The sequence below is a fragment of the Hylobates moloch genome, unplaced genomic scaffold (assembly GCF_009828535.3).
Source record: "Hylobates moloch isolate HMO894 unplaced genomic scaffold, HMol_V3 SCAFFOLD_10, whole genome shotgun sequence".
NCBI classification, from domain to species: domain Eukaryota; kingdom Metazoa; phylum Chordata; class Mammalia; order Primates; family Hylobatidae; genus Hylobates; species Hylobates moloch.
The window spans coordinates 101,041,292-101,054,778 of NW_026652285.1; the positions used below are offsets into that span (position 1 = coordinate 101,041,292).

Genomic DNA, 13,487 nt, shown 5'->3' on the forward strand with positions numbered 1-13,487 from the left:
CTGTTTAGAAAAACTGGACAACCAGCCGGGCGTGGTGGCTCACGCCTGTAATCCCAGCACTTTGGGAGGCCAAGGTGGGCGGATCACCTGAGGTCAGGAGTTTGAGACCAGCCTGGGCAACATGGTGAAACTCTGTCTTCAGTAAAAATACAAAAGTTAGTCAGGCATGGTGGCGGGGGCCTGTAATCCCAGCTACTTGGAAGGCTGAGGCAGGAGAATCACCTGAACCCAGGAACCGGAGGTTGAAATGAGCCGAGATCGCACCATTGCACTCCAGCCTGGATAACAAGACCGAGATTCTGTTTTAAAAAACAAAAACAAAAACAAAAATAAAAAAACAAAAAAAACACACACAGAAGAAAAACAAAAACTGGACAACCAGCAACTGTCCTGGCCTAAAGATCTGCCTGAGTGTCACAGCTGGTCCCCTGCATTGAGATTAGGTCAGTCAGGCACATTGCTAATCGCAGGAATCAGCCCAGGGGCTTTCCAAGTTCTTCCACCATGACCCACAGGAAGAAATCATCTTTTTTTTTGAGAGATAGAGTTTCGCTCTGTTCCCTAGGCTGTGCAGTGGCACAATCTCAACTCACTGCAACCTCTGCCTCCTGAGTTCAAGTGATTCTCATGCCTCAGCCTCCCAAGTAGCTGGGATTACAGGCTCCCACCACCACACCCAGCTAATTTTTGTATTTTTAGTACAGACGGGGTTTTGCTATGTTGGCCAGGCTGGTCTCGAACTCCTGACCTCAGGTGGTTCACCCGCCTTGGCCTCCCAAAATGCTGGGAGTACAGGCGTGAGCCACCACTACCGGCCAAGAAATCACCTTTGCATCATCAACCCTGTGGAGCACAAACATGGAATGGAAGCTTCATCCTTCTTGGTGCAATCTACTGCAGTATTTTCTGTCCTGTCCTATCCTACTCTATTCTTTCCAAATACTAGTTGAGACCCCCTGTACAGATTGCATGACTCCTCCTCAGATTCGTCAATACCACGGTTAAACGCTCTGCTCATATAACCTTCACAATGGCCTGTGGGGCACGTCTTGTTCCTGGACCACTGTGGGGATAAGGAGTGGACTGACTTGCCTGAAGCCTCCCAGCTAGTACAAGGCACAGCCAGCCAGCCTTTCTACTTCCATCTCAAGCATAGTTTTATGCTCTTGACTCTACTCTGGGCAGAACAGGGCCCTACCAGCCCAGGCACACATCATCTCTGCACCCATAATCCTCTGTTCTGGCCCTGCCTGGTGGCCACCTCTCCAGGTGGGAGAAAGGCTGGGAAGCTGGATGAAGAGGCTGGTATGTGGTTTGGGGCTAGTTTGAAGCAGAGTCAAGACCTGGCTGAGTTGAATTTGCATACCAATAAATATGTCTAAAATGTGTCATTTTTGGCTGGGCCCGGTGGCTCACCCCTGTATTCCCCAGCACTTTGGAAGGCCGAGGCGGGCAGAATCCCTTGAGGTCAGGAGTTTGAGACCAGCCTGGACAACATGGTGAAACCCTATCTTCTCTAAAAATATAAAAATTAGGGCCAGGCGCAGTGGCTCATGCCTGTAATCCCAGTACTTTGGGAGGCTGAGGCGGGTGGATCACGAGGTCAGGAGTTTGAGACCAGCCTGGCAAACATGGTGAAATTCCATCTCTACTAAAAATACAAAAAAAAAAAAAAATTAGCTCGGCATAGTGGCGCATGCCCGTAATCCCAGCTACTTGGGAGGCTGAGGCAGGAGAATTGCTTGAACCTGTGAGGGGGAGGTTGCAGTGAGCCGAGATGATGCCACTGCACTCCAGCCTGGGTGACAGAGTGAGATTCTGTCTTGGGGGGGAAGAAAAAAAAAGAAAAAAAATTAGCTGGGCATTGTGTTGCACACCTGTAATCCCAGCTACTTGGAGGCTGAAGCAGGAGTACCTATGCCAGGAGGCATAGGTTGCAGTGAGCCGAGACCGTACCACTGCACTCCAGCCTGGGCGACAAGAACAAAACTCCATCTCAAAAATAAAATGAAAATAAAACAAGTCAAAAAAGAAAACAATATCAACCTCTGCAAATGTCTAGTGAAGAGCTGACTGTATCTTACTTGCTTATCTTACTTATCTTAGTTTATCTGACTCTATACCAAGTGAGAGAGTCATCCCTGGACAGTGCTTAGCCTGGTGCCTGGGTGAATGGCTTTGGACAGCATTTCACTTTCTCCTCCCCAACACTCTCCAGGTGGGTATAATTCTTCATTTTGCAGCTGGGGAGATGAGGCTCAGAGCAGGTATGTCACCTGTCCTAGTGCCACAGTCATGCAGGAGAAAGCTGAAATTCGAACCAAGCCTACTCCCTTGGGCCCTGCCTCTCCTGAACTATGGCTGGAATCTGGCAGTCTGTGTACCGCCACCATCCGGGGTACTACTGAGTTGCTGTAAACCCAGGGATGGCCAACCCATGCCCGAGGGGACACCCACACACCTCCCCAGCCCAGCTGGCTCACCAGGGGTTGTGGTCGATCCCGTCTAGCCTTCGGGCCTGCAGCTGTTTGGCCATGGCGAGCTGGAGACAAACAAGTGGAAGGTCAGAGATGGAATCTGTCTGGGTGCAGCGGTCTGGGCTTGCACACAGGAGGGATAGCTGCTTTCAGGCCACAGCGCCATCCTGTCTGCTCCCAGGAGGGGGAAGAGATCAGAGTTTGCAGAAGGGCAGGTTTCTGCCTGCCTCCCAAGCCTGTTATGCTCCAACACCCTCGCCTGGCTCCTCCCGACTCCAGCAGCCTCCACCTCCCCAACCTGCAGGGGCTGCCTGGCGCCTGCCCAGTGGAGACTTCCACCAGCCCTGGCTCCATGTGTCCTGAGACACAGCCCTGACTTGGCCAGGATAAAGTCTGACTCAGGAAGGGCTGAGGGTTAAAGAAGAGGAGCAGGAAGTGGGTGGAGCGGAGAGGGAGGATAATGGCAACAGTGACAGCAGCAGCCTCCACTTACAGAGGTCTTGCTAAGCAGTTCCATTTCATTCCCTGAATGACCTGGCCAGGCCTATCTTATCAACGAGAAAACAGAAGGTGGAAAACAGAGGCTGGAGGGTGCAGGAGAGGGAGTGATGTGTTTAAGGCCACACAACACACACACTCAGACTTAGGCCTGTTGGACCCAAGGCCATGTCCTAACTCTGAGGGAGGCACTAATTCAGTCCTCAGAGGGTCCCAGGGTCCTGGCTCCTGGCTCACCCCTCCCCTCCCGGTGTTCCTCCCAGGCCAGCTCCCTCCTCAGCCACTGGTGTGCAGAAACTGGCCAGGGGCTGGGCGCAGTGGCTTATGCCTGTAATCCCAGCACTTTGGGAGGCTGAGGCGGGCAGATCACCCGATGTCAGGAGTTCGAGACCAGTCTGGCCAACATGGTGAAACCCCCATCTCTACTAAAAATACAAAAATTAGCTGGGCGTGGTAGCACGCACCTGTAATCCCAGCTACTCGGGAGGCTGAGGCACAAGAATTACTTGAACCTGGGAGGCAGACATTGCAGTGAGGCGAGAGCACACCACTGCACTCCAGCCTGAGCATTAGAGCGAAACTCAGTCTGGGAAAAAAAAAACAAAACTTATCTGGGCGTCGTGACACATGCCTATAATCCCAGCTACTCAGGAGGCTGAGGACTGAGAATCACTTGAACCTGGGAGGTGGAGACTGCAGTGGGCCAAGATCATGCCACTGCACTCCTGCCTGACCCGAGAGAGCAAGACTCCACCAAAAAAAAAAAAAAAAAAAAAAGAAACTGGCCAGACCTGAGAGCCACCAAACTCAGGTCCTAACCCGCCTTGGCTGGGTGACCCTGGATAAGTAATTTGGCTCCTCCTGTCCTCAGAATCCCTTCAGCAGCAGGGACCTCGCATGGGCTTTGTGGTCCCTGAGGAACCTTCCGTTCCTGTGAGTTTGCCAGTCCCAGATGGCTGGTGGGCCGTGGAGCCGGGGATCCAACATTCTTCTCAGCCGCCTGCTGCGGCCAACAGTGAACCCTGGCTCAGGATTTTGCTCAGTTCCACCTCGCTCAGTTCCCACTGCACTCTCACTAGAGGTGCCACAACAGTCTCCATCTAACAGATGAAGACACTGAGGCTCAAAGAGGCTCAGGTACCTGCCCAAGGTCAGAGGAGAAGCTGGCAAGGACCTGGTCAGGGTGGCAGCCACAGTAATCTCAACACCAGGCCCCCCTGTCCTGGAGGGGCCTTGGGGACCATTTGAGTAAGTGCCAGGTCTTCCATGGCCCGGGAACCCCACCACGCCTGGCTCAGTTGACATTTATTGAGCTTCTACCATGTACTGGGTTCTGGGATGGGCACAGGGGATCATAGGAAGCAGCACCCTACAGCGCCCAAGCCGACTATTCAGATGCAGAGCTACAAGTTCTAGACTAGAGAAGCAGGGGCAAGGGAGAAGCCCACATACAGGCTGCAGTTAAAGAGGGCTCCCTGAAAGAGAAGGCTCATGCACAGCTTTGAAGCCAGGAATGAGCCAGGCCCCAGAAGCCCCAGGCCATGCAGGTGGCAGAGTATTGGGGTTAGGGCACTTACAGTCTGGTGCAAGCACCGAGTGAGTGGGGCTCCAGCCTTCCTTCCCCAAAGGGGCCCCACCAGGTGCACAGAGATGGCTGCTGCAGTCCTGAACATGCCTCCCAGAGCTTTGGGGCACTGCAGACTTTTCCAGAGGCAGAGGAGAAGGGAAGAGACAGCCCTGGCCAGAAAATGCCTCTGAGCTCAGGACTTGGGTCCCCCACACACAGCTCTAACAATAACAACAACAACAATACGGTCATTGCGTGCCAGGAATAGCACCAAGTGCTCTGTTGCACGATTATCCGACTCTGTCCTTGTAAGAACCCTGTTACTCATACACAATAGACCCCCCAGCAACCCAAGTGACCCTTTCTTTTTTTTTTTTTTTTTGAGACGGAGTCTCGCTCTGTCACCCAGGCTGGAGTGCAGTGGTGCGATCTCGGCTCACTGCAAGCTCCGCCTCCTGGGTTCACACCATTCTCCTGCCTCAGCCTCTCCGAGTAGCTGGGACTACAGGCGCCCGCCACCACGCCCGGCTAATTTTTTTGTATTTTTAGTAGAGACGGGGTTTCACGGTGGTCTCGATCTCCTGACCTCGTGATCCGCCCGCCTCGGCCTCCCAAAGTGCTGGGATTACAAGCGTGAGCCACCGCACCCGGCCCCAAGTGACCCTTTCAAAACACAAATCACCTCTAATTAAAAAATGATCCAGGAGAGGATCACTGATAGCCCTGAATATCACCAAGAGCATAAACCAAACATGTTCTGACTCTGGAAACACATACACCACCTGCAAATTATTCCTGCTGTAAAAGCAGCCCTAAATTAGATCACACTGTTGAATGACTAAAATACAGGGACAGAAGAACATGTTAAATAACACCATGGAGATGCAATCAACAAATTCAAGCAGGGCAATATGTCTCACACCTGTAAACTCAGCACTTTGGGAGACCAAAGCAGGAGGATCTCTTGAGCCCAGGAGTTTGAGACCAGCCTGGGCAACATACTAAAACACAATCTCTACAAAAATACAAAAATTGACCAGGCGTGATGGTGCACACCTGTAGTCCCTGCTACTGGGGAAGCTAAAGTGGGAGAATCACTTGATCCTGGAGAGGTCAAGGCTACAGTGAGCCATGATCCCACCACTGCACTCCAGTCTGGGTGACAGAGGGAGATATGTCTCACAAAAAAAAAAAAAAAAATTAAATGCCTGAAAAAGAAGAAAAAAAATAGAAGAAATCACACTGCACAATTTGGAAGCTTAATACAAACATACAGGAAGCAAGAAAGTGTGATACTGGCTTAAAGAGAGATATATAAGTCAGTTGAATAGAACTGACAGTCCAGAAATAAACTCTCACAATTGCTATTTGATAAGATGCTAAGAAACTCAAATGGGGGCCAGGCATGGTGGCTCACGCCTATAATTCCAGCACTGTGGGAGGCTGAGGCAAGTGGATCACTTCAGGTCAGAGGTTTGTGACCAGCCTGGCCAACATGCTAAAACCTCATCTCTACTAAAAATACAAAAATTAGCCAGGCATGGTGGTGTGCACCTGTAATCCCCGTTACTGGGAGGCTGAGGCAGAAGAATCACTTGAACTCGGGAGGTGGAGGATGCAGTGAGCCGAGATTGCGCCACTCACTGCACTCCAGCCTGGATGACAGAGCGAGACTGTGTCTCAAAAAAAAAAAAAAAAAAAACTGGGAGTGGGGCTCACGCCTATAACACCAACACTTTGGGAGGCCAAGGTGGGAGGATCATTTGAGGTCAGGAGTTGGAGATCACCAAACCCCATCTCTAATAAGAATACAAAAATTAGCTGAGCATAGTGGCACATGACTGTAGTCCCAGCTACTTGTGAGGCTGAGGCAGGAGAATGGCTTGAACCTGGGAGGCAGAGGTCGCAGTGAGCCAAAATCGTGCCACTGTACTCCAGCCTAAGCGACAAAATGAGACTCTGTCTCAAAAAAAAAAAGTGGGGAGGCTGGGTGTGGTGGCTCATGCCTGTAATTCCAGCACTTTGGGAGGCTGAGGTGGACGGATCACCTGAGGTCAGGAGTTCAATACCAGCCTGGCCAACATGGTGAAACCCCATTTCTACGAAAAATACAAAATTAGCCGGGCACAGTGGCACGTGCCTGTAGTCCCAGCTACCTGGGAGGCTGAGGAAGGAGCATCGTTGGAACCCAGGAGGCAGAGGTTGCAGTGAGCTGAGATTGCGCCGCTGCATACCAGCCTGGGCAACAGGGCAAGACCCTGGCTCAAAAAAAAAGCGGGTGGTGGGTGGGAAATAATATTTTCAACAAATGAACAAATGGTTCTGGGACAACTAAATATCTACATGTAAATGAATGAATTTGGGGCCGGGCGTGGCAGCTCATGCCTGTAATCCCAGCACTTTGGGAGGCCGAGGCAGGTTGATCACGAGGTCAGGAGTTCAAGACCAGCCTGGCCAAGATGGTGAAACCCTGTCTCTACTAAAAATACAAAAAATTAGCCAGGCGTGGTGGTGGACACCTGTACTCCCAGCTACTCAGGAGGCTGAGGCAGAGAATTGCTTCAGCTCAGGAGATGGAAGTTGCAGTGAGCCAAGATCGCGCCACTGCACTCCAGCCTGGGAGACAAAGCGAGACTCTGTCTCAAAAAAAAAAAAGAAAAGAATGAATCTGGACCTCTATCTCACGGAATACACAAATATAATTTTTTTATTTTCTTTCTTTCTTTTTTTTTTTTTTTTTTGAGATAGGGTCTCACGTTGTTACCCAGGCTGGAGTGGTGCCTTCTCAGCTCACTGCAGCCTCGACTTCCTGGGTTCAAGTGATTCTCCTGCCTCAGCCTCCTGAGTAGCTGGGATTATAAGTACACACTGTACTTATAGCCTGGCTAATTTTGTATTTTAATTACAGATGGGGTTTTGCTATACTGGCCAGGCTGGTCTTGAACTCCTGGCCTGAAGTTGTTCTGCTCACAACGGCCTCCCACAGTGCTAGGATTGCAGGCATGAGCCACCACGCCTGGCTAGCCCAGGCTGTTCTTGAACCCCTGACTTCAAGTGATCCTCCTTCCTCAGTGTAGGGAAAAGAAAGAGAGATCAGACTGTTACTGTGTCTATGTAGAAAGAGAAGCCATAAGAAATTCCATTTTGACCTGTACCTTGAACAATTGCTTTGCTGAGATGCTGTTAATTTGTAACTTTGCCCCAGCCACTTTGCCCCAACTTTGAGCTCACAAAAACATGTGTTGTCTGGAATCAAGGTTTAAGGGATCTAGGGCTGTGCAGGATACGCCTTGTTAACAAAATGTTTACAAGCAGTATGCTTGGTAAAAGTCATTGCCATTCTCTAGTCTCAATAAACCAGGGGCACAATGAACTGCGAAAAGCCGCAGGGACCTCTGCCTTGGAAAGCCAGGTATTGTCCAAGGTTTCTCCCCATGTGACAGTCTGAAATATGACCTCGTGGGATGAGAAAGACCTGACCGTCCCCCAGCCCAACGCCCATAAAGGGTCTGTGCTGAGGTGGATTAGTAAAAGAGGAAAGCCTCTTGCAGTTGAGATAGAGGAAGGCCACTGTCTCCTACCTGCCCCTGGGAACTGAATGTCTCAGTATAAAACCCGATTATACATTTGTTCAATTCTGAGATAGGAAAAAAACCGCCCTATGGCGGGAGGCGAGACACGTTGGCAGCAATGCTGCCACACTGTTATTCTTTACTCCGCTGAGATGTTTGGGCAGAGAGAAACATAAATCCGGCCTACATGCACCTCCAGGCATAGTACCTCCCCTTGAACTTAATTATGACATAGATTCTTTTGCTCACATGTTTTTTTGCTGACCTTCTCCTTATTATCACCCTGCTCTCCTACCTCATTCCTCTTGCTGAGATAATAAAAATAATAATTAATAAAAAGTGAGGAAACTCAGAAACCGATGCCGGTACAGGTCCTTGATATGCTGAGTGCTGGTCTCCTGGGCCCACTGTTGTCTCTATACTTTGTCTCTGTGTCTTACTTCTTTTCTCAGTCTCTCGTCCCACCTGAAGAGATACCCACAGGTGTGGAGGGGCAGGCCACCCCTTTACTCAGCTTCCCAAAGTGCTGAAATTACATGCGTGAACCATATGCCCTGCCCCATACACAAAAATTAATTCAAAGTGAATCACATAACTAAATGTATGGACTGGGTGCGGTGGCTCACGCCTGTAATCCCAGCACTTTGGGAGGCTGAGGCGGGTGGATCACAATGTCAGATCGAGACCATCCTGGCTAACACGGTGAAACCCCGTCTCTACTAAAAATACAAAAAACAATTAGCCAGGCATGGTGGCGGGTGCCTGTAATCCCAGCTACTCTGGAGGCTGAGGCAGGAGAATGTTGTGAACCTGGGAGGCAAAGTTTGTAGTGAGCCGAGATTGTGCCATTGCACTCCAGCCTGGGCGACAGAGTGAGACTCTGCCTCAAAAAAAAAAAAAAAAAAAAAAGTTTTTCATTTAAAAAATTTTGGTAAAATACACATATCATAAACTTTACCATCTTAATCATGTACAGGTATACAGTTTTGGGAACTGTTTTCATCTTGTGAAACTGAAACTCTGTACCCATTAAACAATTACATCCCTCTACCCTCTGGCCCATAGCCCAGCCCATTTGCTGTCTCTACGATTTTGACTACTTGAAATCAGGTCCCATCACTTTTATTATTTATTTACTTATTTTCTGGGGGACAAAGGCTTGCTCTGTTGCCCAGGCTGAAGTGCAGCAGCACGATCTCAGCTCTCTGCAACCTCCGCCTCCCATGTTCAAGTGATTCTTGTGCCTCAGCCTCCCGAGTAGCTGGGACTACAGTTGTGCACCACCATGTCCAGCTAATTTTTGTATTTTTAGTAGAGACAGGGTTTCACCATGTTGACCAGGCTGGTCTAGAACTCCTGACCTCAAGTGATCCGCCTGCCTAGGCCTCCCAAAGTGCTGGGATTACAGGTGTGAGTCACTGCTCTTGGCTTCCCATCACTTTTAATCCTATAAGAAGATTCCTTTGCTAAGTGGTCAGGTACAGTGGCTTACGCCTGCAAGAGAGGCCAAGGCAGGAGGATCCCTTGAGCCCAGGAGTTCGAGACCAGCCTGGGCAACGTAGTGAGACCCAATCTCTACAAAAAATAATAAATTATCTGGGAGTGGTGGTGCACGTCTGTAGTCCCAGCTACTCGAGAGGCTGAGGTGGGAGGATCACTTGAGCCTGGAGGTTGGGGCTGAAGTGAGCCATAATCGCACCACTGCACTCCAGCCTGAGTGACAGAGCAAGACCATGTCCCTCCCCACATCCCTCTCCCACCAAAAAAAAAAAAAAGGCCAAGTCACACACCCAAGGCCACAGCTAACAAGTAGCAAAGCCTATATATATATATACACACATATATATACGTATATATACATATATATACACATATATATACACACATATATATATACGTATATATACATATATATACATATACACACACACACACACACACATATATATATATATACTTTTTTTTTGAGACAGAGTTTCGCTCTTGTTGCCCAGGCTAGAGTGCAATGGTGCGATCTTGGCTCACTGCAACCTCTGCCTCCCGGGTTCAAGTGATTCTCGTGCCTCAGCCTCCCAAGTAGCTGGGATTACAGGCATGTGCCACCACACCAGGCTAATTTTGTATTTTTTTTTTTTTTTTTTGAGACGGAGTCTCGCTCTGTCGCCCAGGCTGGAGTGTAGTGGCGCGATCTCAGCTCACTGCAAGCTCCGCCTCCCGGGTTTGCGCCATTCTCCTGCCTCAGCCTCCCAAGTAGCTGGGACTACAGGCACCCGCCACCACGCCCGGCTAATTTTTTTTGTATTTTTAGTAGAGACGGGGTTTCACCGTGTTAGCCAGGATGGTCTCGATCTCCTAACCTTGTGATCCGCCCGCCTTGGCCTCCCAAAGTGCTGGGATTACAAGCGTGAGCCACCGCGCCCAGCTAATTTTGTATTTTTAGTAGAGGCGGGGTTTCACTACGTTGTCCAGGCTGGTCTCAAATTCCTGACCTCAGGTGATCCACCCACCTTGGCCTCCCAAAGTGCTGGGATTACAGGCGTGAGCCACCACACCCAGCACAGAGCCAATATTTGAACCCAGGACTCTAACTCCTACTTTCCAAAAGCCAAAGCAGCACAGATGGGTGGATGCTCAATGAGAAATGAGAGAATTTGGTCCAGTTACTCACATTTTATTGATGGGGATACTGATAACCAGGGTTGGGGAACTGACCCACCCAGATTTCCCAGGACCAGGTTAGCAAAGTCCCAGTCCTGGCATTTTTCTCATCCTAATAGGCTGGCTCTTCCAATGGGCGTTATGCACCTGGCACAGAGTAGCTGCTCAATAAACCTGCAGAATGAGAATGAATGTCTTTTGCTTGCACCAGACTGTAAGCTTTGTTAGAACAAAAATTCTCTTCTGTTCATCTTTTTATTCTCAACATCTTGCACAGAGCCTGCCATATGGTAAGTGTACATCTCTTCAGTGAATTCCTATTATGTGCTATTCATTCCCTAAGCTAGCCACCATGTATACAAGGGTGATAGGATACCTTCCTTTCCTCCAAGGAGCGCACAATCTAATCAAGGAGACAAACAAGTAATTGGGCCATTTTAATATAATATGAGCCTTAATATGCAAGTATTCTTATAAATCGACAACAAAAGACCAGCATCTCAATAAGAAAAAGTGTGAAAAAGATATAAATGGGAAATTCACAAAAGAAAACAGTTGCTGGGTGCAGTGGCTCACGCCTGTAATCCCAGCACTTTGGGAGGCTGAGGCAAGCGGATCACCTGAGGTCAGGAGTTTGAGACCAGCCTGGCCAACATGGTGAAACCCTGTCTCTACTAAAATACAAAAATTAGCCGGGTGTGGTGGCAGACACCTGTAATCCCAGCTACTCGGGAAGCTGAGGTGAGATAATCACTTGAACCTGGGAGGTGGAGGTTGCAGTGAGCTGAGATCACGCCATTGCACTCCAGCCCGGGCAACAAAGCGAGACTCTGTCTTAAAAAAAGAAAAGAAAAGAAAAGAAAATAGTCGCTGGGCACAGTGGCTCACGCCTGTAATCCCAGCACTTTGGGAGGCTAAGGCGGGCGGATCACTTGAGGCCAGGTGTTCAAGACCAGCCTGGCCAACATGGTGAAACTCTGTCTCTACTAAAAGTATAAAAAATATTAGCCGTGGCCGGGTGCGGTGGCTCACGCTTGTAATCCTAGCACTTTGGGAGGCCGAGGCGGGTGGATCACGAGGTCAGGAGATTGAGACCACGGTGAAACCCCGTCTCTACTAAAAATACAAAAAAAATTAGCCAGGCATGGTGGCGGGCGCCTGTAGTCCCAGCTACTCGGAGAGGCTGAGGCAGGAGAATGGCGTGAACCCGGGAGGTGGAGCTTGCAGTGAGCCGAGATTGTGCCACTGCACTCCAGCCTGGGCGACAGAGCGAGACTCCGTCTCAAAAAAAAAAAAAAATAAATAAATAAATATTAAAAAAAAAACAGTATTCATCATAGCCAACAGGTGAAAAAAACCCAAATTGTCCATCAATGGATGAATGGATAAATTGTAACATATCTGTACAATGGAATATTATTCAGTCACAGAAAGGAATGAAACATGTACTGATACATGCTGTAACTTAGATGAACCTCAAAAATATATTAAGTGAGGCCAGGGTGACATGGCTCATGACTATAATCTCTGCACTTTGGAAGGCTGACGTGGGAGGATCATTGTTTGAGACCAGCCTGGGAAACACAGCAAAACCTTGTTTCTACAAAAAATACAAAAATCAGCCAGGCGTGGTGGTGTGTGCCTGTAGTCCCAGATAATCAGATGGCTGAGGTGGGAAGATCGCTTGAGCCCAGGAGGTTGACGCTGCAGTGAGCCAAGATCGTGCCACTGTACTCCAGCTTGGGAGACAGAGTGAGACCTTGTCTTAAAACAAAACAAAACAAAACAAAACAAAAACAAACAAACAAAAAGGGCAGGTTGAAGAACAATATAACTCTATTTGCATTTTTTTAAATTGTAGAGAAAGCTGGATGTGGTGGCTCACACCTGTAATCCCAGCACTTTGAGAGGCCGAGGCAGGAGGACTGGAGCCCAGGATTTCCAGACCAGCCTTGGCAACATAACGAGACCTTGTCTCTATAAATAATTTTTTAAAAATTAGCTGGGTGTGGTGGTGCATGCCTGTGGTCCCAGCTACTCAGGAGGCTCAGCTGGGAGTATTGCTTGAGCCCAGGCAGTCAAGGCAGCAGTGAGCCATAATCACACCACTGCATTCCAGCCTGGGTGACAGAGTGAGATCCTGTCTCAAAAAATAAATACATAAAATCAATTGTGGAGATACATATGTGAGGATGCATACATATATATATACACATACACATACATATTCAGGTAGTCTTTACTTTCCACAGTAGTGTGGGACTATAAAAATGACCATGTTGGCTGGGCGTGGTGGCTCATGCCTGTAATCCCAGCACTTTGGAAGGCTGAGGCAGGTGGATCACGAGGTCAAGAGATCAAGACCATCCTGGCCAACATGGTGAAAGTCTGTCTCTACTAAAAAAAATACAAAAATTAGCTGGGCATGGTGGCACACGCCTGTAGTCCCAGCTACTCCAGAGGCTGAGGCAGGAGAATCGCTTGAACTGGGAGGTGGAGGTTGCAGTGAGCTGAGATCGTGCCACTGCACTGCAGCCTGGGCAACAAGAGCGAAACTACATCTCAAAAAAAAAAAAAAAAAAAAAAAAAAAAAACCATGTTGAATTGGCCGGGCACGGTGGCTCACACCTGTAATCCCAGCACTTTGAGAGGCTGAGGCGGGTGGATCACGAGGTCAGGAGATCAAGATCATCCTGGCTAACACAGTGAAATCCC

General features: G+C 49.0%; 1 protein-coding gene across 6 annotated transcripts in view; it reads right to left on the reverse strand.

Moving 5' to 3' along the window:
• The window catches only part of KYAT1 (kynurenine aminotransferase 1), a 34,106-nt gene that overhangs the window by 10,805 nt on the left and 9,814 nt on the right, over positions 1-13,487 (reverse strand). For 3 of the 6 annotated variants that reach the window (XM_032165344.2, XM_032165341.2, XM_032165346.2), the window contains exon 2: positions 2,484-2,542. In XM_032165344.2, the coding sequence (XP_032021235.2) occupies positions 2,484-2,542 (59 nt within the window). Of the gene's footprint in view, positions 1-222; positions 300-2,483; positions 2,543-3,798; positions 3,979-4,552; positions 4,764-13,487 lie in introns of those variants that run through there. The other 3 variants (XM_032165348.2, XM_058444876.1, XM_032165343.2) reach the window with 3 other exon arrangements.